Source organism: Ornithodoros turicata, chromosome 9 (assembly GCF_037126465.1).
Source record: "Ornithodoros turicata isolate Travis chromosome 9, ASM3712646v1, whole genome shotgun sequence".
NCBI lineage: Eukaryota > Metazoa > Arthropoda > Arachnida > Ixodida > Argasidae > Ornithodoros > Ornithodoros turicata.
This window is the reverse complement of record NC_088209.1, coordinates 44,217,623-44,244,744: the sequence shown is the minus strand read 5'-3', so window position 1 is coordinate 44,244,744 and position 27,122 is coordinate 44,217,623. Positions and strand designations below refer to the sequence as shown.

Below are 27,122 nucleotides of genomic sequence, written 5' to 3'. Positions count from 1 at the left end.
TGTCGTCTTCACGTTCACATTACCATGTATCGCCGGCACTGCTTCCGCGTCCCCCCCACCCACATCCCCGGGGTTCGTCTGCGGGCAGCGCCACCTATACGTGATAATGTGAACATGAAGCAGACAGAAAAAAAAAAATACAGCAGTTTTCGTGCGGTATAGGCCATAGGAAACTGCATGGGATGATTATCTTTTTCTCCAAAATAACAACGTTTGAAAAAAAAATATCGATAACACTTGACTTCAGGCAAACGACCATCAGTCGGAAGTTTGAAGCTATAGAGACGTCATCATCTATTTTAAAGTGACGGACTCGGAAAACAACGTTTATCTTATTTAGTCCGTGAAAATAAAGTACCTCAAGGCTTCCATACGCGAAATTTCAATCCTGTTTGCGAGCGTTGTGCATTTCTATCAATTTCTCCTGACCTCCATTCAGGTCTAGTGCTAGGGGTGTGCGGGGCATGAGGCAAAGGCACATCGCGGGGCCTGCCTGTTTCACACGATTAAGTGCACACTTAATATCTAAAAAAAGTAATCCCTGGTTGAGGGCTTCGTGCGCGGGGCCTATGCAAGCGTGGGGCTTAAGGCGGTCGCCTTACACCCCCCCCCCCCCCCCCCCCCATCGCCGGTCCTGCCTCCATCAGTTTCGATGACGGGAGGAGCGGGTGAAGTCACGTCTTGCCCACGAATTGGAGGGATGCCATATTCTGGAGAGAGCGCTGTTATCCTTCCGACGACGCCGGCGTCCGGGGAGAGCCATGTAGTGAAGAAGTCATGTGAGGCTGATCGAAAGAGGAGAAAATGGGAGAGATGTCTTCTCCCTCCTTGTGTTTTCTCGAAGGCCGCAGCGGTCGGAGGATATGTCACGTGGGGCTCCGCAAACGAACTGCAAAAAGTGAGTCGCCCCCCCCCCCCCCCCTGAAGACGCGAAGGGCAACGAGGTTGCCAGATGAGAGCCGGGCGCCATGACGTCCCAGGCTTCAAAACTACAAATTAATTTTCTCTAGCTTTCGCGTCACGTAGAGTGAAAACATTTTGCAGAAATGTAGAGTGAGACAAAATGACTTCAGTACCAAATCTTGTGTAGCATTCTGAAGACACGAGATTTAGTACGTAGTGGCATGTTAACGACGCGATCGAAATACACGAGTTCAGAAAATCCTAGAGTTTAGCGTCGCTTTGAACTCAGGGAACTTGCTGATAACAAAGGAGGTTAAGATCTCCAAGCTGTTTTGGGTTCCTTCTCTCCCGGCCAATTGTCCCCGAGAAGTCTAGGTGAACAAAAACGAAACGTGAAGGACAATTCTCCCTTCCTCATTCCAGTAATATCCCAGAATGCAACACCTTGCAAGGAGCACAGGGATTTCCTGAACTCGTCTATTCACCCTGTAGTTAATAGTGTCCAAGAGGGTTTTTGTTACACGAATATTTTTCGCCCAAGGTCCCGATTGGTAAGACAGAAGCTCAAAAAGTTTCCAAAGCGAAATTTAAAAGATAAGATTTTTATTTTGTTAACGAATCTAGGCAAATGAGCCGCTCACTGCTAAATTTTTGGCAGACGTCTCAAGATGTTTACAAAAAACATTAATTTACTTTTAAAATAAAATAACGGTACTCAATACTGTATTATTCACCTGAGGGATTTTTGTAAAATACCAAAGTCGCCTGAAAGGCAGCTTTTCACTCTTTTTATGAGTAGGTCGTTTCACATCCATCGCTTTTGCTCCGAATTTCGGACTCTGCTGTAAAAAATAAACGACGAAAAACTCGGCATTTTCTTGAAATCATGCACACCGAGAAACATCCTCGGAATATGCTAAAAAATAAGAACCTTTAGGAATCAGGCGAAGGTGGTGGCCTCACGACTGTAGCCAAGATGAGATGAGATGAGGTGATAACAGATGGCGAAAATATCCCCTTGTGTTCATCAACGGCGGATGACGATGAAGGGAATTGTATTCTTTTATGTATCATTTATGTACACATTTCTCTCATGAAAAACAATGTTGCCAACTGTGTGATGATGGCAAATTTTAAGCGTCATTTCCTGCGCTCTTCATGTGTGACACCAAATAAAGAAGTCATCAATTCAATGAGTTTAGAAATGAGTTGAGGATGCGAATAGAGACTTTAACGCAAGTCTTCTTTTTTCAAGAATACAAAGACTGGACAACTAAACTTTCAGTACACTGTTACTTCAACACAAGTACTTTGGTCGTTCTCTTGTTTTTTTTTTTTTTTTTTTTCAATTACAGCAAACAAAGACGGCAACAAACCTTTTAGCACCTCGATACTGAACGTGAACAAAAAAGAAATTGGCTCGATCCACAACAGCATGTACTTTAGTATAACATAGTTGCCACCAGACTAGCAGTACTAGTCCTGAAACGGACACAACCCAACTCGTGACAACCTCGTAATATATCTATCAGCAAAAACTCAGTCCAACCATCTTGCGATTGGCTGTGGTAAGCAAGTCCTTACTATCAGGTACCTGACACGGTGGCTGGCTATCGATATTCTAGTGAAGGTTAAACACGTCAGCTGCACAGCAGAGCCGTTCACATGGCACACACTCCTATAAGAACGTTTTTGATCTTCTGCCGTTGTATTTACACTTGTAACAAACTTGAGTTGATAATGTTCGTAATAGGAAGCACGTCTTCAGCGAAGGGTCAGTCGTCTTCACAGCACCATAACAGCTTTACAGTTGTTTGCCAAGTGAATGCCAGTGGCCCACTAGACTACGTCACAATAATAATCACAATCACGTGAACGTGCTTCGAACAGTATGTCTTCCACAACTGGATGGAAGCACTGCACTGGACAACGGGTGTTGCTCCTGTATTCACCAGGGATAGTCACAAGCATTCAACTAGTAAGTTGGTAGGCACCAGTCTCAGAAGGCGTATCTAAGACGTGCGGCAACCCTTCAAAGTCCTTATTCACGGTCACTTGAACAGAGTCGTCTTGTAGAGGACTCCTGGACCCAACGGTCGCCACGTACTCGAGAGGGGGATCTGAAGACGCCACGCCGACCGTCAGGTCGTCTGGTGTCGGTGAACCACACTTTGCCTTTGAAGGCTCCACAACTGGCGATAAGTCTGCTGCAGTTGGAAGTCCTCCCTTGGCCGGGGCATCTTGGACGTATATGATGCGATTGAAGGCTCTCCAGCGGCGAAATAATTGGACGTACATCTTGCACTGAACGTACATGAAGACGAGGCCACCAGTGAACCCGATGGCAACAACAATGAGCTTCGTCCAGAAGGGCCAGTCCAAATTGCCTTCACGCATTTCCTCCGCTGTACGGTCGATGAGGACATAGAGGGACCAGACGACGCATGTGATAGCCACCACATGAAAAGTGATGGAACAGAGCACTTTACGTTGTTCCACGGCGGACATTTCCAGCTTTTCCCACTGAAAGGCAAACGCTAAGAGATCTAGGAGATGCGTCTTGTACAAATACACTCATATTTCTCTAATCTGGTCAATCGATTGCTCAACTCTACTCGGATCAGTGCGGCACCTTACACAGTGGTCCGTGACCAAAAGTCTCATGCACAGCGTGTGACCTCATCTCATCCCTGAGTGCTCTGTCAAGTTTCGTTTCGCCGACAACCCGCTTGGCTGACTTTTCTTCTTTGCGTAATAAATATATTCCCTACCCCTAGGCACTGTGTGTAAATAAGCCATGTCTTGGCCTTGCCCTCAATAACAGTACGGAAAGGATGCCATTCCCCCATACCTAAGTTTTGCTTTTTAATTCACTCCATGAAAAGCTTACCTTTCGAAAGGGCTTGATCTTTGTGTGCATGATGAAATGGAACTTGCAGAGTTCGCAGCAGCGCGTATCCGAAGACTTGATCCACTGTTGGAGACAAGCCTGATGCACGTAACGTAAACTTCCCGCGCAGTAACAGGGCGAAATGAGCGGATTCTGTCCGTCTGCCTCGCAGTGGCAAATGCGACACATGTCCCCATTGCCATTGCCAGTGGACGCCGACGATCGCCGCCGTTCCATGCCCACACCAACAGTCTCCTGCAAAACGTCAACCATCCCTGCAATTGAGCCTCCCCTTTTTTTAGTATATTAGTCTACATACCGGTATGTACCTGGCACAGTGTTACAATTTATTGAGCCGTTGGAAATGAGATCAACAGTTACATCATGCCGCTTTTCTACACACACATACAAATGGCGCAGTTTCAATTTTGCTACGATGCGGAAATCAACTTTCACTCGACAAACAACATCCCTGAGCATACCCCAAACACTCCCACACAATTGTTTTTAACTCCCTCAAAGAAACATTCGTTAACTCAGTCATGACCAAGTCTCCCTAACGAAATAACTTGAATGGAAATAAATAACCACGCCACTTTTTTTCCGCCATCTTCGTTAGCCCGCGTCTCATATGCATAAGCACTGAACTGCATCGAAGAGAGCGTGCTCCCTTTAGTTTCTTTCTTTTTCCTAGCTGCCGATTACTGAAAAGAATCACAAGTGACTTTCGTGTAAAACAGCTGAAAACCGGCCCTCTTTCCACGAAACATTCCCCTTGGCTTCATTAACGGCCAGGTGTGTAAAAGATACGTTCTCCAAGGATATTAAATATTAATCGCAGAATGTAATTAAGATAGGACATTAATACAACAAAATGAGAGAATTGGGAAACAGTACTTAAAATACCATTAAGATACTCGATCTAAAAATAAGATTTGTTTGCTACTAGCAATAACTGCATTTCAATATGCGCCTCTCTTTCTCTGGAAAACGCTGTCGCAATGCTGAAGAGCCTTTCAAACAAGGAAACCCAAGGAACTACCACAGTCCGTCAAGCAGAGATGCAAAGACAGCTTCGCACGGTTTCTATTAAGAGATAATGAGCAGAATAAGCTATTCAGTGAGTGTGACTCTAGGTACAGCCCAAAGGTAATAAAACGCTTAGTCGTCCACAAGTACTGCATAACTAGGGTTGCCAAGTCTGGTCCGGCTGTCCCTCCAAGACGGTTCTGTGACATTTCATCGAACGCTGTCTCGTCGAATCGGCGATCGTCGTTTCATCGAAGCTTTCTTTACTTCATTCGAATCATTTTATTTGTTACCTCTTGAAAACTGACACGAAGCAAGTTCCCCCTGTTTGCAAAGAAAAAGTCATTATCGTCGTGTTCAACTACATACGCCGTTGGAGATAAGGAGACGGGAGAAATACTGCAGCGCCATCATGCGCCATCAGCAATTGAACATCACTGCTGGAGACAACGTTCAAACAAAAAACAAAGCATGATCCTCTACAATAAATATAAAGAAGAACCTGCCCCATACAACTACTACAGAGGTGACCACCAAAGCGGCTTGCTATCCCAGGCGCCCTCCTAACCAGAGAATGAATCGCACAGCTCTTCGACCACCCCGACGAAACATGTATGCTTTGCGGGATCAAGAAAGAACACGTGATATTGAAATGCCCGGCCACCCAGCAACCCTCAAAATGGTGAAAACCCCAGCGATATCGCAGACAGATGCAAGCGCCACCTAACAAATAGACGAGTTCAGAAAATCCCAGAGTGCATAGCATCGCTTTGAACTGTGGGAGTTTACTAATACGAAAAAAACGGAAGACCTCCAAACTGTTCTGACTTCTCCCCTACCAGTCCGTTGTCCACGACGTGTCAAGGTCAGTGAAAGCGAAATGTGAAGGATTATTTTTCGTTCCCCCGCTCAGCAAGCGCCCAGGATGCAATGCGTGCGCAAAGAGCACTGCGATTTTCTGAACTCGTCTATTGGGAAAAACAAACGAGAACCGCTCTGCACACGCTAGAAACTAACACGGTAGCCAAAGCCAGCACCAAAGCCAGTCCGATCAGCGATCCAAGACCAGGAGCGCGTTCCTGGCAGTGCGTGAGTGCGTGGCTGCGAACAAGCAAAGCCAAGCCAAACCCCATATTTTTCCTTTTTTGTTTGTTTGTTTAGGGAATAGCAAGCCGGCGTGGCTGACCTTTCCCCTTTCCTTTATTCTTATTTCTGCCAATAAATTCCCCCAGCGAAAGCGACCGGGAAGCAGCACACGGCAGGAAACCACCTAGCGGACACTGGAACACCTGGAGCCAGGTTCTTTGTGTCTTTATGTTTTTTCCTTCTTTTCATTTCTTTTACTTTTCGCCCGTGTCCAAAGGGATTAGGCGAACCTGAACCTGGAGAGAACTCTCTCGGCTGCAGCGTAGCGTCATGTGGCCAGTCTCAAAAGCGAAAACGAGTGAGTATGATGGATTACATTATCTGGCGCAGGGAAAGAGCGTGACCTCTCTGCGGAGCAGTAGTTTCTTGAGAGTTGACGGAGAGTAGTAGCAGGATCTCCGTTCATGGGCCTATCCGCTGAGATTATGACAGTAATGTAAAGGTAATACATAGGGAATCGCTAAAAGCAGCTGCTAAAAGCACAAAGGACGAAACTTTGTTATAGCACTGGTTTTAGCTATTTTATCAGGTGTGACTAACAGGCCCAAATTGGTACTTTATTTCGATAGGGAGAATGTGTCATTCAACTCATGTGTTTTTGAATGGGTGCGGACACTGCCCGCTGTCGAAGCGCTGAAGCCGAACAATAATAGCAACAGTCCCTCTATGACAAGCACACATTTTTCTACGACCACTAAAAATGGCTAATTTTCTTACGCGTAAATTTACCGCGATAAAATTTTTATTGCGATAAAATGCCCGAAATGTACGATGACATGTCTATGGCTTTGAATACAACGCATCAATACGTGTTTGTAATATAAGGACATACGCGTATCGTGAGATATAATAAATTCTTTTGCTGGCGTATGGTGGCGAATCCATTCATATTTAGCAATCTTTATGACGGACTCGTACCGTTCGACTTCAATGAACGATACCTATAAATGTCCTCATTCAGCTGTCGAAATATTACTGCGCCGCAGAGAGGATGGCTGACCTGATTCTCTCTCCTCTGCAGGATAATGTATTCCATCATACTCGTTAAATTTTACATGTTTTCTGAAAATGACACTAAAGCACATGTATCTATAATGATCAACATTCTTCGATAGCTTACAGTCATAGACTTGTGTCATTTTCAAAATACCCCCATATATATATATATATATTTGTAGTCTGGAAATTAATAGACAGTTTGATCAGAATTAATTATCATCTACCATTCTATGCACCACTGGGTTATGTTATCAACATCGCTCCTCATTTTTTTGTTTGGTCAGAAATCGATTTGACTGACGAGTGAAACAGACGTACCCATATGGAAACACAGTAATTTAGTCTATCGACTACTCTACACTAGGAACACCGTTATGACATTGTTCAACTGAATCGGTAACACGAAAATTTTCTGATTACAGGAGGACCCTGAAACGTATCGGCATGTCTCGTACAAGCCACATGGCGACGTGTTGAATGAAGCGACAATCGATGAAACGGGTGGAAACTGGAGGTTTAGAGAAAGGTCAGTGTTGGGGTCAAAACGAAAGAATTGTGTAAACTCCCTCCAAGTAAGCGGGGGAAGAAAAGTTGACAAGGTGATCCAAAGAAGTACTAATTACAGTATTGTGTAGAAAATGTATTTTAAACAGAGTCCAAATGCATCAAATGAATAAATACTGAGTAAGATACCTTTTAAACACGGTACTCTAAATACGTACAAGTCTATGGTGTACTTACTAGACGAGGGATTGATTTCATCGAAACGTCCAAAATGTCCCCACGTACTGTAGTCGTTGAACCGTTTGCTGTTCAACTGGTAATCCCACGCCATCGTCCCCATTGCTTTTAGTCTATGGATGCGCCCTCCTTCCAACCCCGATTTCCCTAATATTGTTCTCTTGCCACACCCTGTGTGGATGCTCCTCCCCGAACAACTGCCCACCGACGCCCGAAAGCTACGGTGTTTCCTGTACATATAGTTACAACGCATTAGCGCACGACGTCAGATTGAAAGTAACCACACGCAAGTGATGGCGTTGCGACCAAGATGAAGGTTTGCTGTCAGAGTACCTCATCGCTAATTTGAAAACTTCATTGAGCCCACGTCACCACTCACGCCACGTTGGTCCAGGAAGACAGTTCTAAACTTTATATTCCAAACTATACTATATACTATACCAACCAAACCAACTATATACTTCCAAATTGGACGTTATGGGCTGCTCCCGTTAGAAATCTGTATCCAAGGGGTGGGAATACCTAGATCATTTCCTCCGTTCAGAAATATGTATGCCAACCGTTACGTTCGATGGACGCGAAATGTTGTTGAACCATACGTATATATACATAGTATATACTCTGACAGTGTCCCATCATCTCCAATCGCATTCTTTGAAACAGCCATTAATCTTTTTAATACCGGCGTTGAACGGTTTGTCCACTGTCCGTTACTAATAAAATGAATGTCGACGGCAGTCCACGGGTCCTAAGATGGCAAAGCAACGAATGAGATGTCACATACATGTCCTTCGCGTCGTCATTATCCTGTTCCAACGTGTAGTGGCTCCCAATATGTCAACCGATTTGGTGCCCTTGGTAACAGGCACACCTCTACCTCTATTTGCCCCCAACAAAGAGATTAAAATCCCCAGCATTAACACTGACCAAAAATCTTGGAAGACAGGCAGATGAACCTTACTTGATCTTACGACATTCCCGATCAGACGACTTGAGCAATTGTATTTTTCTTTTTTAGTACGGAAACATAAGCACCGTGGCGGACAACAGTGGATCCTGCGTCATCCGGTGAGTACGGATGATAGGTGGTCGGAAGGACACGAGCGAGTTGTGGTTTCGCTGATACCTTGCAAAGACACTTTTTCCGTGGCTGCCGCGATCGAATCAGGCAAGCGCCATGTTGGTAGCGCGAAGCAGCGATCGATTTCTGCATGCGGTTCTGGCCGAAATAATGGCAGACGACAATGTTATTGTCGAGACAGTTTCGTAAATGGTTCATTTCTTGGAATGTATATATCTACTTGGGCGTGTTTGCAGACTCAGTTTTTGACGTGTGTCGGAAAGTCCTCTGGGAATGATCATTTTTTTAGTACGACTTAACCCCCGAGCACTATCTCATAGCCACTGATTCTTCCTTATAGGGAAAAAAATGGAGGACAAGAGACGCACGAACAAGGGTTATCCTACTTGTTTTCCTTGGATTTTATAAGCACATTCCACTGATACCACAGAGGCGGCGCTGTGCTCGTGCACTCAACACTTTCTTAGTTAACACCGCCAAGCAACAAGAAATAAATCGTCACTATGACACGGGGCGAAGCAACTCTATAGCTCCGGGACTCAAGTAAGGAGTGTTAGATGGCGGCCGTCTGGAAGGTGGGCTTCGGTGCTGGAGAAAGTTTCCATGTCCGAGGTTATTCGCAACATCATCACCATGAAAATGTGATGCGCTTAATCGCACCACCGCATGAGACATTGAAGAATCAACTAAACTGTCCCTTCTTATTGCGATCCTCATTTGAGATTAGTGTTGTCAGAGTCAACAGCGACAGAAATCTGCTCACCTGATGCTGCATACATGACAAACGGCGGGTCAAATGGGCACGAACGAAGCGAAACCCAGAGGGCAGGTCAGCAACGATCTGTGTTTTTATATGCATCCAATTATTGGTTGGTAACGTCTTATTACTCAGCCTCGACGACGATGGCGAAATACACATCATCAGGTCACGCTCTCGTAGACTTTCTTTGTCGTTGGCACAAGAATATGCTTACTCTTTTTCTTTCCAAGTAGTTGTTCTTATCAACTTGGTACGAAACAGCGCCTATTCTTCACCTAACATCTCGTAAATTACTATAAAACATTTACTTGTCCGAGGAAGATGGGGTCAGCGGTACTCATCTTTGGGGAACATAGTAAATTATTTTACAGCTTTAATCACTCAAAAAAAGAGGGTTTCTATAGAAATATCCTTTCTTATTCCGCAAGCTCAAGTAAAGGGTATAAGACACCGTTACTAAACGTGTAATGTCAAAATGCACCACATCTTACTCCAGCGTCGATCGTAAAAGTTGTAAAGTGAAGTGTTGAAAAGGGTAACGAAAATCCAAAAGGGCTGCCAGGTACACGTACACAGAGAGAAAAAAAAAGGGGGAAACATATATCGCCCAGCCCGCTAGGGGGCTAACACGAGATCCGTGGAAGAGGGCGGCACTAGAATCCTAAAATGAGTCTTTCATTAAGACCTCCGGGATGAGTCGTTCTTCCCGAACCCGCCTTATCTACCACGTCAACTCGACTCATCCCGGAGGCCTAAATGAAAGACTCATTTTAGGATTCTAGTGCCGCCTTCTTCCACGGATCTCGTGTTAGCCCCCTAGCGTTCCCGCCATTCCGTCCAATCTAGTCTGAAGAAGAGTTCTTTGTTCCCCTCTTCGGTACACCAGTTGCCCCCTTTTTGAAAATGGTGTTCACATCAGTACACCCATTGTACACCACAGTTGAACTGGAGATATGCTGTTGAAAATTGTGTTTTATTGGTGATACGTGAATAAAATAAAAAAGGTAAACCGGTTCCACAGCTCCACTCATCAAATAATCACGTTATAGACGATAGATTGAGATAAAAATGCAGTATTTGACTAACTGACTGAATGCTAGTTGGTACACTTTGACTCGTTGTAGACGTATCCCCGTAACCGTTACAAAAGTTTTTCCATACTTAACGAACGTGCCCCAGCAAATTGTGTTTATCCATCCAGTACGCAGGAGTGAGGCAGGTGTAGGCAGGTGGAGTACGGCACTTACGCCGAGCTGCCTGTGACGCATTGCGCGCCGGTTTCCAGTTTTAGGTTGGAACCAAGGCTGGAACTGTGCATTTTTCATCGTGCTTCTGGCCATAGAAGCAAAGACGTAGGACTCCGTTGATCGGCATTATTTCAGTGGGAGTATTCTCCATAAAATAGCTCATCGCAAAACAGAATACACCCATCGAAAGAGTGGTTTTGTTTTAAAAGAACCAGTCGTAGTTTTCTGTAGAAAACGCTTTAAAGACCCCAGCACCGTGGTGTAAAAAAGGGAGTGCGCTATAGGACGACCAAATTACTCAAAAAAAGGTGGGAAATGATTCACTGTGAACGTTTTCGACGGATACTTCAGTTCTTCGCGGGTAGTTGAATTTTCTGAATTCAACGCGAAATTTTGCCAAATTCGTAAGCACATTGAGTGGAAGATGGCACGGCAGTTTCCGGGGTGCTTTCGCACGTGAGAGCTCCAGCATACGAAGCTCTTGTGCGCTCAAATTAGGAAGATGCGACATTCAGGAGGTGTTCCGAGCCACTTTGGTTGCACCACCGAAGCACACACGCTAGTTGCTCGCGTTCTCAAGGGATGGCGCGCGAGTCGCCTACTCATGGTTGCTGCGCCTTGGAGTCCACGAGCTTTCCTTGGCACAGCAATCTTTGAAATAGCGGGGCTAAAAAAAATACTCAATGCATGGTAAAGCCTTTGCGTATCTGAAGCATCCAAGCAACAAGCTTCCAGAAAAAGTTTCTATAGGTTTACAATGAACTTCCCAAAGCCCTCGGTAAATACTTGGACTTTCGCTTTCCAGTGTGAGTTCTGATCTCGCGTGGTACGCGGTGTTACACTCCTGGCTGTACGAACACGTCCGACCCAGAAGAGATATTCCACAAGCCGCTCGATTCCTGATTGGCGTTGTCCGAGTGACGTTTTCTCCGATTTCAAGGGACATCCGTATTCTGCTCTTATCGCGCATTACATGGAATTGCCCAGAAACTAATTGAATCGTTATTGTCGGTGATGAACGAGGAGGATGACCGGGACGGAATCAATCGGGACGTATATACGTGTCAGGGTCTCAATGAAAGTAATACAGCTTGACGACAGAAAGTAGCACAGCAGAGTATGGCGATCCAATAACTTTTGTAGCACAAGGTCTCGTTAGTCGGATGCTACAATATCATTATGTAGAAACCGGATCTACCTGCCCGGTGAAACGTCAGAAACGTATAAGCAACCATACGGTTTCAGCTAGCTCGTCAAGATTGTATTTTTGTATGCAGCTACCTTTTACGATGCAATCGCAATTTGGAACGTAAAATCGTATAAAACCGAGCAGTTTATCGCGTGCTCAGTCAATTGTTCTACCTTTTTACGGTGACCGCCCGTTTCATCGAACCAATTACAAGTATATCGAATTGCATTATACAAAGTTATCTTTCAAGATCCGCGGTGACTAATACGCTAATTACATTTTGTAAATAACAACAATGAACTAGTCATAATTGAGAAAGTGAAATAAATCTCGCGTAAAAAAAGTTTGTCGTTTGAAAGACCTGCACAGGACTTTCACAAGCAAGTGACCAGAATGGAAGATTCCTCGCGGCACTTGTGGCATAAATTATTTCCCGTCGGATTCGCGTCAGTTACTGTATAAGTAGTAATTTTCGCGAGGACCTATTTGAGAGAAAAATATGAGAAAGAAATAAAGCCTTGAACGCTGATTCATGTTACGCCGCTAAAATAAAGGTCCTGTGTAACCCAATGCAGTTTTTGCGAGGTGAGTCCATGCACTCATCTGTAGCGGATCAAATGAAATAAGAAACGTCTGCCTCAACGGCCCGGTAGTGGAACTTGGTACAAGCGAGGGACGAACAACAACTCTCTCTCTCTCTCTCGAGGGAGAGGGCGACAGCAGCGCTGGCTTTCTCCTCCGGCGGAGGAAACTTTTCTAGCATGTTCTATTTCATTTATTTATATAGAAACACTGTTTGTCCTTGATAACAGGAGAGATAAACAGTAACTAGAATGTCAAGCACAAATAAAGTCCAAACAAAACCTGCAGTTCCATGCAATATGTGACAGAAGAACAAACAAAGTGACTCTGGAGCGACTCAGTACTCTACTTGTCTGTCTGTATGTCAATGTTCTCTCGAGAGCCCATTATTTTTATCATACTTGAATATGTTTTTAAATATTCATTTTCCGCAGTTGTGATTGCGCCAAATGTTAACTTATTTCTTGTGCTGTGTGGAACAACATTGTGTGTAATCAATATTGCTACGTTGCTCTTTAGGTGCTGATTTTATGATTTATGTTTGCTCGTTGTTGGTGTCTTAATTTTCCTCGCCTTTGTTGCGATTCCTCCCCCCTACTGGCGTTGTAGGTATCATAATAAATAAAGACAAATATCATTACCACGATCTCGCTCAACGCCACACGTGACACAGCGTCACACGCGAAGGCCTGCTGTGGATGAAAGAGCAAACGAGAGAAAAGCACAAGCCGTGAGTTGGGCAGTACCGTTCGCACAAGCCTTCTACTACCTAAGTGTTGTTGTCCTCACTACGGCGAATTGACTGCGTCACTCTTACGTCATCGAAAATGAACTACGTCTTCATGGGCATCCCTGGCGTTTCTCCAAGTGAGCAACACCCCGCAGAGAACAAAACAAGTCATTCTGCTTTTCTTAGGCTGACAGAAAGATAAGAACAAGGTTATGTGTGGAGGTGGAAACAATGTCCAAGTGGCAAGAATCTGGTTGTCAGCAATGGTAGACATTTAGCCGGGAATGCCACTGACCTTGCCGGAGATTTTTTGCCACTGATATCCGTTTAGAGAGGGCATTGTTGCTTCTGAGGGTCCCTAATATTTCCCGTCGCTCCCAGTTTCGTAACGTTTTGTACTAAATTATGCGCCGTCCAGAAAGGCAGACAGCAACGGGAAACAGTCAAATGAGGTAATAATTCCATACTGACATTTGGGAAGGGGGTTCAAACCTTTGGGAGAGGAAAACCAGGACAAAATCCTCCTCCCCTCCTCCTGACTCGTATTTTGCAAGGATATCAGCGGTCATGACCTCATTCTAGCCCGGTCGACGCAGTTTCTTTTCGGGTCCGTTGAGTCTTGCTCCAGTGATGTTGCTTCGGACATACAATCTATCCCCAAACAATCGAATTCAGCCGTGTGTTTCATTACTGTCGGGTTAAAAAGTTTAAATTTTCTAGATGCCGAAAAGCGTTCTTCACCATCTGTCGTCTCGGACTGACTATGCACAGAAAACAACTTCCTCGGAGACATGCTCGGAGATGTCGGACAAGGAATACTTTTTTTCTAACCAGCCGCTGTAGTCGCCAGTGGCGCAAACGTACTACGAGCGTCGGTGGTATAGTGGTTAGCATAGCTGCCTTCCAAGCAGTTGACCCGGGTTCGATTCCCGGCCGACGCAGGATTTTTTTTTTTAATTATCTTACTCTCACGCGTGTGTACCTAGCGGCGCAAACAAGAAAGGTACACGGATGTCGCACTAGAAAACTTCGTTTAGGTTTTTTCTAGTATAAATGTGCTTGCTTTTCAATCATATCGCCAACAGACCTCCCCTGCTGCTAATGACAGACAACTGATACCAAGAAGAACCAAACATACTCCACGCATATCAGGATTGCTGGTGGGGTGCGTTAACCAATTACGCTACGCTAGCATCTGCCTTCCGATGATTACCAAGGCAACAACGCACGCACTCTCTTCACATACAGACATACAACATAAGTACGAGGCAGCGGCATCTGGTGCACTCGATGGAAAATACCAGTTCTCAGGCAAGGCAGGACAAGACGGAGGGCGCGCGCGCGGAATACAGCCCGGCCGTGTCTGAGGTTGAAACGCACAACAAACGAAGGCAACACTTCAAGGCGCAACTTCAAGGTGCCTAAGAACAATTGAAATATGTTCATATAGTTCCTCGTTGGTGATAAACCCGACCCAAGCCCAACCCAGCATATGACACTGTACCAACGGCATTGTCTCGCGCACACGATATATAACATGATGCTTCTCTCAAACACAATATTGACACGTTTTGGATACGATATTAGGAATTTACAAGTTTGTGGAGCAGCAGAAGAGATATCTCTTGACACACGTAACTGGACCCTCAAGTACAGCCCGGTGAAGTTTTTACGGTAAATGACAATTTCAGCCCATACCTCTACTCTGAGGAGCCCATACCTCTTGATTGGATTGATCAAGAGGGGCATTATAGAGTAACTTGTGCAACATGGATTTCACTTTAAATGATGGGATAGTTTACACCCCGAATGTGTGGTTGCCACGACAATCTCCTGCACATATGTGGTATAGAAATGCCATGCATTCAGGGATTCTGGTCCTTGACATTGTGGCACAAGGCTGCATACACGAGAACATAAATGATCTTTGTATTTTCACTTGCAACGATCTTCCAGGTTAGAGGTTACAAACATGAAAATGAGCGCTTGCTCAAACTAGAACGTCTCTCTTTCTTCTGCTGAACATAATAGTTTTCTAGAGTTGTATTATACGTAGTATTATAAAGTTTTCTTTCGATGGCAGCGCACCCTCGAGGTGCAACGCGGCGTAAATGCGTGTTACCGGCTACCATCGTCAAACATTGTTGCGCCATGTAGTTGTGCCGTTCAAAAGGAACCATTTGAAGTTGCCTGCATCTGTGTGGTGCCATGACAGCCAAGTTGGTGTCAAAGAGAGGCAACGTGCCATAAAGTCGGTTCCCGAATATGTAGTGTCAAGTAACTAGGAAGCTCTTTCACGGCATTCCATCCAAATCAGTACGTTGTCTTAGCTTAGCACTCATTTCGTGCGATCAATTGATCATCAGGATGCGAACTTGTAGCAGAGCAGCTTGCGTGAATATCAAGGACACCGTGCTTGAAGCAAGATGAATGAATATGATGGAGCTTGGCCAAAATTATCTCGTTTACTTGGGCTCTAATTTTGTGGCATGCCGGCGAAGAGCAGCTTTTGGAGCCTCCCTTCAATAATACAGCTTGCCTCGCGAGCAACCCTTCATGTACGTCGTCAAACGTTGATCAACTCGCTTTCCAAGTCCTGCGCAATCTTCTCTCCTTCAAAAAAGGATGTAATCGTGTGTTTGTCGTAAAAACATGTATATTTTCTCTCACCTTTTGTCTATTTTTGTTTTTATGTCTTAACCGTTTCTGTCGTGTTTTCTTTTCTTCGTACGATACTGCTGCCTCTTTGTTCAATGTTGCAGTCTGTGTCGGATGCTATGTGCGCCAATAGTTGGGACACTATGGCCGTTCTTAGGCACCCATAAAACATTATTTTTGTTATATTTCCATCTGGGAACATACAAAAAACGTCTAATTTATATCCCGAAACAATATGGATTCATCGACTCATTGATCGATTTTTTATCACGCGACCACTTTCCACATACAGGCACAAATGGACTGAAAGGAGCAACATGTGTGTCAAATAGAATGCTTCAAGCTTCCCTTCTGTCCCTTCTAGTAAAATTTAACTTTAAGCAAATACTTGTGGCTTGTCTGTGCTGGAAGTTGTTATCGGAGACATTCTCATTGCGGAGGAGATGCCAAAGCTGGCATATAAAATTCGGGGGGGAAACCACACGTATACCCGTATATACACCAAAACGCGAAGGCATGGATGCTGACCACGGCGTTGCACACGAAATCGCCACCGGCCTCATCCCCGGGGGTGACACCCATATACCTTTTTTCTCTTTCTAGCAGGTTTTTTGGGGGTGCTAAGATCACCTGCGCGTGTGAAGTGGAGACGGAGAGCTTCCCACAGTCTCTCGGGTGAAACTTGCCCGGAGTGGACAACCTTGGGTGGTCACTTGGAGTGAGAGACTCATATTCCTGGCGATTTGTGACTCATCTCATTACATCGCAGCTGCCAGAACAAAGGGAGACAATGGTTGTCGGAAGACGAGACCTCATTGCCTCTCAGAACGAGGTTCCTTGACAGAGGAGGTATTCGTGCTCCAGTCTATGGGTATTACTTGCGACTGAGTTGGAGCTACACTCTTGGAAATGTTACACTTGGCTTTTAAGAGAACGAAAACTTTGTTTTTCCACTTGTACTGTCCTAGCATATAGTGTTATACACAGGGCCGGAGTTTCCTCACAGTGGGAGGCCATCCTGACTGCGTACGTGAAAGCTGGGGAAAACTTGAGGGGATTTCGAGTCTCGACGCTATAAGGAGAAATACCCGAGTGGTTACATTTACAGGTTAGTTTCGTAGAAAAGTAATTAGTTACAGTTACAAGTTACTCGTAACTTACCCGTCTCTTTTCATCCACCAGCATAGTGTCTAAAACGTTGTATGTACTTTTCACGGAGGTTCTTTTCGTATCTACTTGAGCACCGGAGACGCGACTATTGCAACCTTGAAAATACTATGTATGGTATTTCCCCGCTGTTGAGACATCCAGCGTTGTGTTACTGTGAATACCGCGCCGCGTAAAACTCTGTGTGGCCACCGTGAAAAAATACGCAGCTGTCAAACCGCATGCGTGCACAGCAGGATTCACTTGCTGCGTCGTGATTGCAATTGACTCTGATGCAGTGAATACATTGGATGATGATGAGGTGGGCCATACACTGCCGCGCTTTGGGAAAGGATGGGGGCTTTCAGAGACCGGTGGAGCACACGTACTCCCCAAGAAGACCAAGGCCTTGCATCTGGTGGGCAACGTTCGACCACGGTTGCGAGGTTGAACGGCCGCTTGTCGATACGTTGCATAGAGACTTCCATTAGTGCGGATGACGTGGCACTCCACAGGTGGGGCAGAGGGAAGACGAGGTGGAAGAGAGCTGTAAAGGGGCGCGGAAGTCGTACAAAACTGAATGCGGGCCGGCCTTTATGCGAAAAAAAAAAAAAGCAGGAAAAGGAGGCGGGATGCAAGCGTCTCCACGAAGGGTGCGTCACGCAGTATAGGCGACCGGCGCGCCGCCAAACAATGTCAAACCTGTTGGGGTTGGGTAAACCTGGAATAAGAATGTAAATTCTGCGTTGTCAATTGGTGTACCTCTTGTGTTTCCAAATGCCCTAACACTTGAGAAGGCACGGGTACCATGAACGGCGGCAGAAATAGATTCCTGCGCTAAAGTAGTCAAAGTCCAGCGTATACACTCTCATGTTTTTGGTATCCGTGGTGTGTCATGTGCATTTTCGTCACCTCCGAATTCCATTTCTGACTTGGGTTCGGTACATGGGCAAGTTCAACACCCGAATCTCGTTGGGAGCAATAATGTCAATCTCCCTCCATAGGTGGATTGTTATACATCTGATTTACGCCTGGTAAGCTCTGCCTAGCCGTGCCCAGCCGTGCCCACCTTTTGCTGAGAGCCACGCTTGCTCTTTTTCGGTGCTGGAACTGTATTGCTCATCCTTCACGAATGAGCTCGTTCATCTGCAGTCTATCGTCTTACTAAGATACCAACTAATATTTCACGGCGACAGACGTTATTGCTTACACGGTTTTCGTACATTTGGATTGTGAAAAGACACAACTTCACTTCCGATATCTGCGAGAGCCCTGTCGACAGTGGAGACCTTATTATTAGGAAAGCAGCCGTAATTATTCTTCACTGTTTCACAATTGTATAGAGAAATACCTCGCAGCTGAAACCAGTTTGCAGAAACTGAACCAAATAGTGTAAACTGCCACGTCTTTTATACCGCTCGCAATATGCAGCGAAAATACCTGCGTTATACAGTGCTGCTTTGTCTATGACTGCATATATACCTGCATAAATGACAAGCGTTACAAGTATTTCAACTGCCTGAGGCATGCATTTTCCACCACAACCATTTTGTCCCGTACAATTTTTCTCATTTTCCAAGAATTCCTCATTGGGAATTGGGCACGTAGTATCTAATATAAAGCAACCCTACCGAAAGTGAGTGCAACAAATTGAAATAAATATGACGACAACATTTCGACTTTTATTTGCACGTCCGTACCTTTGGCCGTAATGCGACACGTTCGGTCGAACTGAGATTTTGGCCGTAAGGACACACTTGTGGATTAAAGGATTATCGGCCGTAATGAGATAGAATCGTCCAGCCAACCTCAAACCGTGGTATCTGCGACCAAAAACCAGGAACGGCTTTTATTCCGCCGGAAGTGGATCAATGTGTTGAGAAGATAAAGGAGGCCGAGAAGTGGGACGGAAAGTGGAACGCCGTACAGCTGGGCGAAACTTACGTAACGTGGACTTGCGGGGAGGTCACATGAACCGTGTCGGTGGCCAGGCAAAGTGGAGTACGTAAGATCCGCACACTGTCTGCGCATGTGAGATCCGCGTAACGAAAATATTGTTACAAACTTTCTGAGGAACGTTATGTCATCAGCAATTAAAGGCACATTAACGCAAGCCACTTGCATGCCACATTGGACTCCTCTCAATTATGGCTCCCCTTATTTGCGGGTATCCCAGATGGTATTGTCGGTGCGGATTTTAAAGCATTGCACTCCTATCCGCAAACGGGGATGTCGCGCACAGATCTAATCATATAGCTGTCTGGTAATCGATGTGGAAAAGGTGCTGACCCCAGAAATCGAACCTGGGTCTTCTAGTTTTGGAAATCGGAAGACCCAGGTTTCATTTCAATTGGACGTTCGACGCTCGTGTCGTCCATATTTGTTGGTCTGCCTCGGCTAATTTTCGTTGTTTGTTTAAGACGTTTCATGTTTGGGGATGACAACTACTACCTCATGAATCTGGTTCCAGCCCCGCAGCGCAACAGAAGATTCCTTCTGCATATCCTTCCGCGTTTTTTAAACCTACGGAACGCTCGCGAAATTTTCAATATTCAATGTGCGCATAAAATGCGCTTCCACTCCTGGCGTTCAGCGTCTCTTGTGGGAAACATCTATTTACGTATTGGTCAGACGCCGTATTTGCCTTAGCTTTCTATTTCGGCGCTTGTTCAGCGTTGGTTTCTTCGTCCCGGGTATCCCACTCGTTATTAGTACACACAAAATCGCGACGATATATTCCCTTCGATGTCTACCATGTCCTGAGGTTCATGTTCTCCATCTTGCCGGCACCGAGTTTGGATGCGCAAGGATATCGACCGACACCGAGTGTAGCGAAAGCTGGAAAAATATTTCCCAATGGGTTCTACGGGAACTTGAAACGGGATTTCATCCTCTCCCAAATGCACTACCAAGGGTACGGTTTCGGGGCGGTTTGAGCCCCCGAAAGTGGACTCTCAAAACTCCTCGTCCCACTCTGACTTTAAAAAAAAAGCACAAACGCCAAAAGAATGGTACTCGATTGGGTATTCTTGAAACCGTGACATAAGTGCTGAAAGTAGGCCATGTTGTAATCATGTCAACTCTTTCAGGTCTTCTCCCCCCACCAAAGCCGTCTCATTTCATTCCAATTATACCCATAATGAATGACAAATAATGATTCGGTTATTTGACGATAACGATGGAGCTTCGTCATCGCGTCAGCTTCCGGAAGCAATCTGAACCCACGAGACGGCGCTGCATGCGCGTTTCGTTGGCAGTAGACCTCTACCCGAAAAACGTCATCATAACATGGGTAGACAGACTGAAACCGAAACAGGTCGGAAGGGGAGACCACGAATGGGCATTCGTTCGCTGCTTCCTATTGAAAGAAAAGTAGGTCGGGGACCATCGTAATCCCCTCAAGACTGTGGCTTTCGGGCGCGACTTTGTTCGCCCGTAGCTTGGAGCGTAGTTCGTTCTAGAGTTCTATCCAACCTTACCAAATAAACCTCTACCCGAGAAATGTCATCATGACGTTGGTAGACAGATCGAAACAGGTCGGAAGGGGAGAGACCACGAATGGGGTCGCGTCCCTTTCAGGGATCATCGTAGTCCCCTCAAGACCGTGGCAGAATGGCGTAAATGCAGGCTAGCTGGTGGATAAATTCCATGATAGGCAAGCCTGAGCGATGGGCAAGACACGAGAGCGTTTGTTTACGTGTCTTGCCCATCGCTCAGGCGTGGCTTTTGGGCGCGACCTTGTTCGCCACTAGCTCAACTCTACCAAATTTGTGGCGCTGTCCAACACTATGACGTCATTTGTTTACTATCACGGAGAGGTCTGTTACTTATAGCTGAATTTCAGTCCCGGTTCGTGGATAGATTGCTGACGAAAGTTGCTGATAACGCTTTAACAAATCTCTAAACTAGGAGGTGTCTCGTGTATCACGTAAGATTAACAAGAATCCCCGAGAGACTCGAAGCATTGTAAAGACATCGTAATGCCGAGACAACCATCTCAAAAAAATTCTGCACGGTCCAAGTCAACTATAGCCAGTTCGAAATAAAGTGATCGAAATCACCGTTGCAAAATCAACTGTTGTAACTATGTGTTATCAGACTACAAAATGCACAGTCGTCAACAGCGAACTTAGACTAACCTCAACATAAAAATGCAAACACCGAACTTGGATTAACCTAACCAAACTAACATACTGCTCCATCGTACGAGCTGCTAAGCCTAACGGCTGCTAAAATGTGGCTTTCGTTCGCTAAGACGATTTGGAGAGACATCGAAAACCCGTGAATTTGAGTGGTGGCGCTTTAGACACGCCGGGTCATCTTACGAAGGAATCCAACATTTTCCTTGTTTCGAGACCGGGAATATCGAGGTCCTCCCTTTCGAAACAAGTCGTCCCCGACGAGAGAACTGAAAATTAAACTACATACACGCTAATTTTGTTCTCTGCAGACTTTCATAACCTTGGAATGGCGGAAAAACGAATTTACTAGATCGACGTTGAGCCGGAACGAGGATGATAAACTGCGCGTGAAAAATGCCCTCAACAATATCAGCAACACAGTGCAAGAGGAAATGGACAAATGATGTTGTCTACTATATAGAGCTGTCGCCATTTAATCGCCTAATTGCTAATAAATATTTTCTTTAATGAGCGTTCGTGTCCTTCCCAACATGATAAAGTCGTCTCTACGTGACTTGCTGTTCCTTACTTTCCATGAAACCCTCGGGACATCTTTAATAAAAATATTTAGCTAGTTTATACTTGATTCAAAAAACGATTTGCCGCAAATCGTTTTTTCTCGACATAGCATCTATCGAATTGTCTATTGCAATAGACAGTTCGATAGATGCTATGTCGAGGAAACAAAGGTTTATTTATTTGTAACAACTTTATTTTGATGATGATGATGATGTGGCGATACTCTACTTGTCGCACGTTTCTCGAAGGACGCTTGCAACAAAGTGCATCAAAGGGAGCAAAGAAAAGGCCAAATATTTGACTTCCCCGTCAGCGCGGAAACCGGTCGACCAGGAAGTCAGTTCAAGGTCGGGAAAGAAAGACCGCTTCCTTTTCTAGAGGAAGGAAGTTGAAAGCACTTCCTTACATAACAGTCTACCTTGACGAGCGTCTTGTTCATCCATTTGGTTTATGTCCAGAACCTACGCTCTCTCATTCGTGTAGACAACTTCTTGTACTCAAGAAATTGAGCTTGGACGCATCGATGACGCTCGATAAAAAATCACCGTTATAATTCAATTTTTTACCTAACCATTTATTTATAAGAGATTGTTTCGCGATGTCTAGAAATCATGTTGGCCTTCCGCTAAAGAGCACCTCGTCTTGGTCAGTGGACGCCCCCTATTTGGGCCAATGCCAGAGGCTAAAATAAATCCCGCGCAGGCATAAACGCTATCGTGTCTGTACGTTTTACGTCGACAGACAACCACAATCACAAACAACACTCCGTCCAATACTTTCCCAGTCGTGCGGCATACCCTCGAGGGGGAGGACAGAGAATTGAAACCTTGAGACACGGTAGCTATTATTTAATCGGCTCAAATATAGACGGAGATGACCTCCTAATGACGTCATATGTGAGCTTCACGAGAGGCTTATCTGATAGATTACCGAGAAACGTTCTTGCCAACGCAACAGTGTTTCCCAATCGATATATTTGCCATTCATGGCACATGCTGCGCAACTGTACTGTGAACACTCGACTTGCATGGCACTCATTCGGGTCAGACGCGTTTAATAGCGAGTCGGAATGTGTTGAAGGAATAATGAGGTTTGTGTGGACACGTGCCGCAGGTTAGGACGCCGACACACATTGTTCCAATACATCAATCGTCCTGTTTCTTCCATTGTGGACATAAATAGAAAACTTTGTAGCCCCATAAATATTGGCAAGCTGAGCGAGACCGTCACGTGCACTGATTGTCTACGTCTACCACGAAAACTGTGGTTTACACACAATGGCGCACTCCTTTTTGTTCTCATTAAGAGTGCGAATCACCCCAAGCGGCATAATTTTACATCGGCGGTATAAATCGTTGGACACGGACACCCAGAAAGATGAGAGGAGACTTTGGATTGAATCGTGGCAGTCCAAGAAAATACTTTGGAATCGTCTTCAACTTGAATTTTAAGTCAAGTTACGCTTCAAGAAGGTTGTCAGACTGTATGGCGAGAGGCTGGCTGATGAATAAACCAGTTGCTAGTATGATGTAGCTTTGAATCAACCACGTTGTTTCGATCTTTCAACGGACGAGGTACAGTTCTTTTTCCTTTCTTTTTTGTACACAGTTTGCTCCATCTCTTCCGGGAGTAGGTTGTTTGTGAGGTATTTTAGCTATAGTCAATAAACTAGTTCGATGCGGTTATCCAATCAACAAGCACAAAGCCGCTTTAGTTGCACATACTCTCTTGGAGAGGATGGCATCTATGCTGCTAATGAAAGCCGGCATCACATAGGTGGGCAACGCCACGACTATCGCTCTGGGGGAATGTGCCGGAAACCCTAGACAGGATTCGAATCACTCGCGGTCTTCGCTACTTCATGTCGAACGTGTTAGGTGTGCAAATCAACGACAGACATGCTCGCGGGAAACACAAAAAAAGCCGCGCGTGACAAAGAGCAACGCTTTACAGGTGACTGAAAAGGCCATTCTTCGATAGCACACACGTGTGTAAATTGTAATGCGCTCTTTGAGATCGACGGCCAAGTTTTCGTTCGCTGAATACCCAATTATTTCGTCTCATATTGTTGTAACAAATATTTTCGTATTCGTCCTTTCTTTTAACGCGGTTACACCTAAATGGATAACTACAGCACACAATTTCACCCAGAGTTTTACGGATGAAATAACACCCGATTTTTACCTCCAGAATTTGCAGCCGAGAAAGTTTGATCCTGCACTGGAGTCGATCTTCGTCATCTTGCACGGGTAGAGCGCGAAAAAATTACTTGTGTACAAAAAAAATGCATATCGTAAGCGACAATAAATGATGGTTGGCGAGATAAAATCGCAGATTCAACAATATGCACCCAACTAGCACATGCGAGACAGGCAACCCTAAGTCCCTACATTTATGGCGACTACGGAGGATGAAATTTGAGATTTGAAGTAGGCACGCTGTCCCGCACGCGAAGCGACCTCGAATATTTTGTTGCGACACAACACTACCGCAGTTGTGAGCAAAATATGCTTGTTTTCACAACTCTCATTTTCATACGTTGCATGCATCCGCGCAGAATGCGGACAATGAAACACCCTCCCAACGCAGCTTGTTTCACATTGTGATGCAACCTTGACATAGCACAAATACATTATATGCGCATGCCAGCATGGGGATCATCAATGTGCGGAAATTACTTCCAAAGACGACACAATGCCATGTCAAAGCTGTATTATCAAAGTACGTTTCTTTGGGGACGAATTTCGTTATGAGGCCGCTCCCTGGCACTCCATTGACAAGAACGCGTAATAGCTGAGTCATGCAAGTGTTGCTGCAACTGACAACAGTACACCTACCTTTCTTTCCGATTTGAAAAGTCTATCCCCAAGACCATGTCGGTCAGCAGGCGTCACTTTGATCTGGCTAAGTGGCATAACTTTCTTCAACGCCGCCGCTAAGACCCTTTATCCTTTCTCAAGGGTACGAAGCACAACACTGCACAGGTTCTTCGACAAGCTCAGTGATATCCAACACATGCCGACGGTCTAATACGCTATCCAGAGCAGCACAGTTTAAGGTCACACGCGAAGCAGTTTATGACATTAGAACGCAGCTTGTGGAACAGACGCGTTCCCGTTTGCAATCGCACAGCGCTCACACTTCGCGTTCACTTTCAAAATGAAAGCAGACGACAATCGAGGGAAGGAGAAACGATGAGAGTGCGGACAATGTTCTTACGTAAGGATGACGTAACGGCAGTCGCCATACTCTGCCGTTTCTGTGTTTGGGTCATGGCACAGAAAAATTGTCTCACTTGTTTTCTTCAGCTGAATGTGCCGCCGCCAGAGACCGGAAGAAGATGTTTGGTCATTATATGTTCGCTCCGCCGTGCTGGTGCGAGATGATGGCCGGGCAAAAGGGAATAATACGTACGTATTTCCGCGTCGACTGCGAGCGCTCTCTGGTAATACTTCTGCTTCTTTTTGCAGGCTCTCGTTATGTCTTTGTTGCATGACGCCGAGGCACGGAGTGCGACTATGGAGCGACTCTAACTTTATTTTCTAGCGGATTTGATCGCACCATCTCCTTTGCCTCGGCGTACCGTGTCTTCCCATTTCGCCTAATGCTTTTTATCAGATTATCTCCCAATCCCTCGCCATGTTCCCTCACCGAAACTTCACGGGAGGGGTGTATGTGCCCGACAGTCCAATTTCACCTACTGGGGCCTGTCCCGTGAACAAAGAAGGCGTTTCTCCTTTTCTGTTGCTGCCTGTGCTTCATCATAATTAAAGTTCGCATTTTAAGCAAAATGTCAATTTTTCCGTTGCACTCCTATAGTGCCTACGTCACCTAAAAACACGAAAACAAATTCCCCGGGTTTAGAAAGGAGGTTGTAGTTCACATTGAAAGTTTTCAATCGCGAAGCACTTCGACCACCAAGTCCGAAGAAGCCGAACACATTTTTAAAGGGTAACGAGCATAGTGGAACAACAATATGTCCAGTTATGGTGCATCGGAGTTCCGACAGCATCTATGTATGAGACCAGCATTTGTTCGCCGACTTCAAGTTGTGTCTTCAGCAGCTGAAGCTTCTAGAAACTTCAGCCACTATCTTGTAGGCCCTCCTTCTGCGTGGTGGCATGTAGTCGGACATAAGCGTCGCCTGTTGCTTCTCATTCATTTCGCGTCTCTCTGAAGAAGGTGGATGATCTTAAACACGCATAGCAACGCTGGGTCATCGTGTTAAACATGTGCATGGTGCTATCCCTCTGTATTATTTGCCCGTCTTCCTGGGTTAGCGTAGTGGATCCAGAGAATATTCTGTGGAACCACTACGCTACCTTTATGAGGCTTAAAGTAGCACAGAAGTCATTTTTAACACCCTATTTTCTTCCTATAAAACTGTTAAGTTTGCCAGTAAGATGCACCATGCGAAGTAATTTACACCACAGAGTCATAATTATCGCAGAAATTGAATTTAAAATACGCCGCAAAAAGCGACCGTGCGCAACGGTGGTGAAGAACAGTACCAGACTGTGATCTGCCTGGAACCTCGCGCTGACGCTATAAGGAGAACGCTCGCTGATTGGCCTAGAGAAATGTTGTCTGCTACTCCGCTGTCGTCTGCTACTCGGCTGTTCGGGGTTCTGATAAAGCCTTTCTCCTTGCTCGGTAATGCTTCGGCCGCTCCTTCTATCCCCAATTCTCCGGGAAAACTGGCAAAACAGGTTTACGGCGGCAAAGGGACAATGCGCTGACCCCCACTGACCGGCAAACCAGAACGAGTCTCCTTATGCCGTCATCGGTGACGTGGGATCATACCTCCTCATCCTCGTTAGAGCTGGAGTGGCGAGTTAAGGGTGAAGGCGCGGAGCTATGTTTATGCGAGTTTTTTTCTGGGAAACAAATTGCACACATCAAAACCTTTCGCGCTATTCGGTATAATGACACACACACTTTCATCAGATGTCTTAATCTGAATTTTTTTTGGATGGCCCTCTGTACTCCTTTAAGCCTGATCAAAGAGCAAACATTTCATACCCTGCAACATATAAGACACTTTACGGGCTTATGTCAAAGGCAAAGTGAGCAGTGCGGTAAGAACCACTGTAACATACGTGTAACAAAATATTCAGTATATACTATATAGCGTTCCGTGGCTTTGGGGCAGTTGCAATTTTCAATCAATGTGTCACGAAAACTACGCGAGTAACCTTATGATGTCTCTACGCACCAGAACAAAATAACGACAACCTTTGGATACTGCAAGCGAGATTAGGGAGTCCCCTCTGGAAAGTCTACCCAGCTGACACTCAAGATGAACGTTTCGAGGGATATCC

At 45.3% G+C, this 27,122-nt stretch overlaps 1 protein-coding gene, 1 long non-coding RNA gene and 1 other non-coding gene across 4 annotated transcripts; 2 read left to right on the top strand and 1 right to left on the bottom strand.

The window, feature by feature from the left end:
* Positions 1–1,952: 1,952 nt before the first annotated feature.
* On the bottom strand, positions 1,953–24,980 carry LOC135369075 (E3 ubiquitin-protein ligase MARCHF8-like). 2 transcript variants are annotated; one of them, XM_064602725.1, is made up of 3 exons: positions 24,639–24,980; positions 3,794–4,048; positions 1,953–3,426 (listed from the first exon to the last, which is right to left on the bottom strand). In XM_064602725.1, exons 1-3 carry the CDS (start codon positions 24,714–24,716, stop codon positions 2,875–2,877), a joined length of 885 nt encoding a protein of 294 aa, XP_064458795.1. In that variant the 5' UTR covers positions 24,717–24,980; the 3' UTR covers positions 1,953–2,874. The 2 variants fall into 2 exon arrangements, with proteins under 2 accessions (XP_064458795.1, XP_064458796.1); XM_064602726.1 differs by lacking the exon at positions 24,639–24,980 and adding an exon at positions 8,670–8,937.
* Positions 7,472–9,633, top strand: LOC135369076 (uncharacterized). Its single transcript, XR_010414927.1, has 3 exons — positions 7,472–7,493; positions 8,727–8,776; positions 9,130–9,633. It is a non-coding gene; the product is annotated as an uncharacterized LOC135369076 (long non-coding RNA).
* On the top strand, positions 14,167–14,238 carry Trnag-ucc (transfer RNA glycine (anticodon UCC)). The gene has a single exon. It is a non-coding gene; the product is annotated as a tRNA-Gly (tRNA).
* Positions 24,981–27,122: the final 2,142 nt, after the last annotated feature.

What these genes read in the sequence shown, in the direction of transcription:
- LOC135369075 (XM_064602725.1), bottom strand. Translation starts at nt 24,716, where the DNA reads ATGCCACTTAGCCAGATCAAAGTGACGCCTGCTGACCGACATGGTCTT. An exon ending in TTTTCAAATCGGAAAGAAAG is followed by an intron (nt 4,049 to 24,638) that starts GTAGGTGTACTG and finishes GACGTTTTGCAG; the next exon opens with GAGACTGTTGGTGTGGGCAT. An exon ending in AGATCAAGCCCTTTCGAAAG is followed by an intron (nt 3,427 to 3,793) that starts GTAAGCTTTTCA and finishes TTTGCCTTTCAG; the next exon opens with TGGGAAAAGCTGGAAATGTC.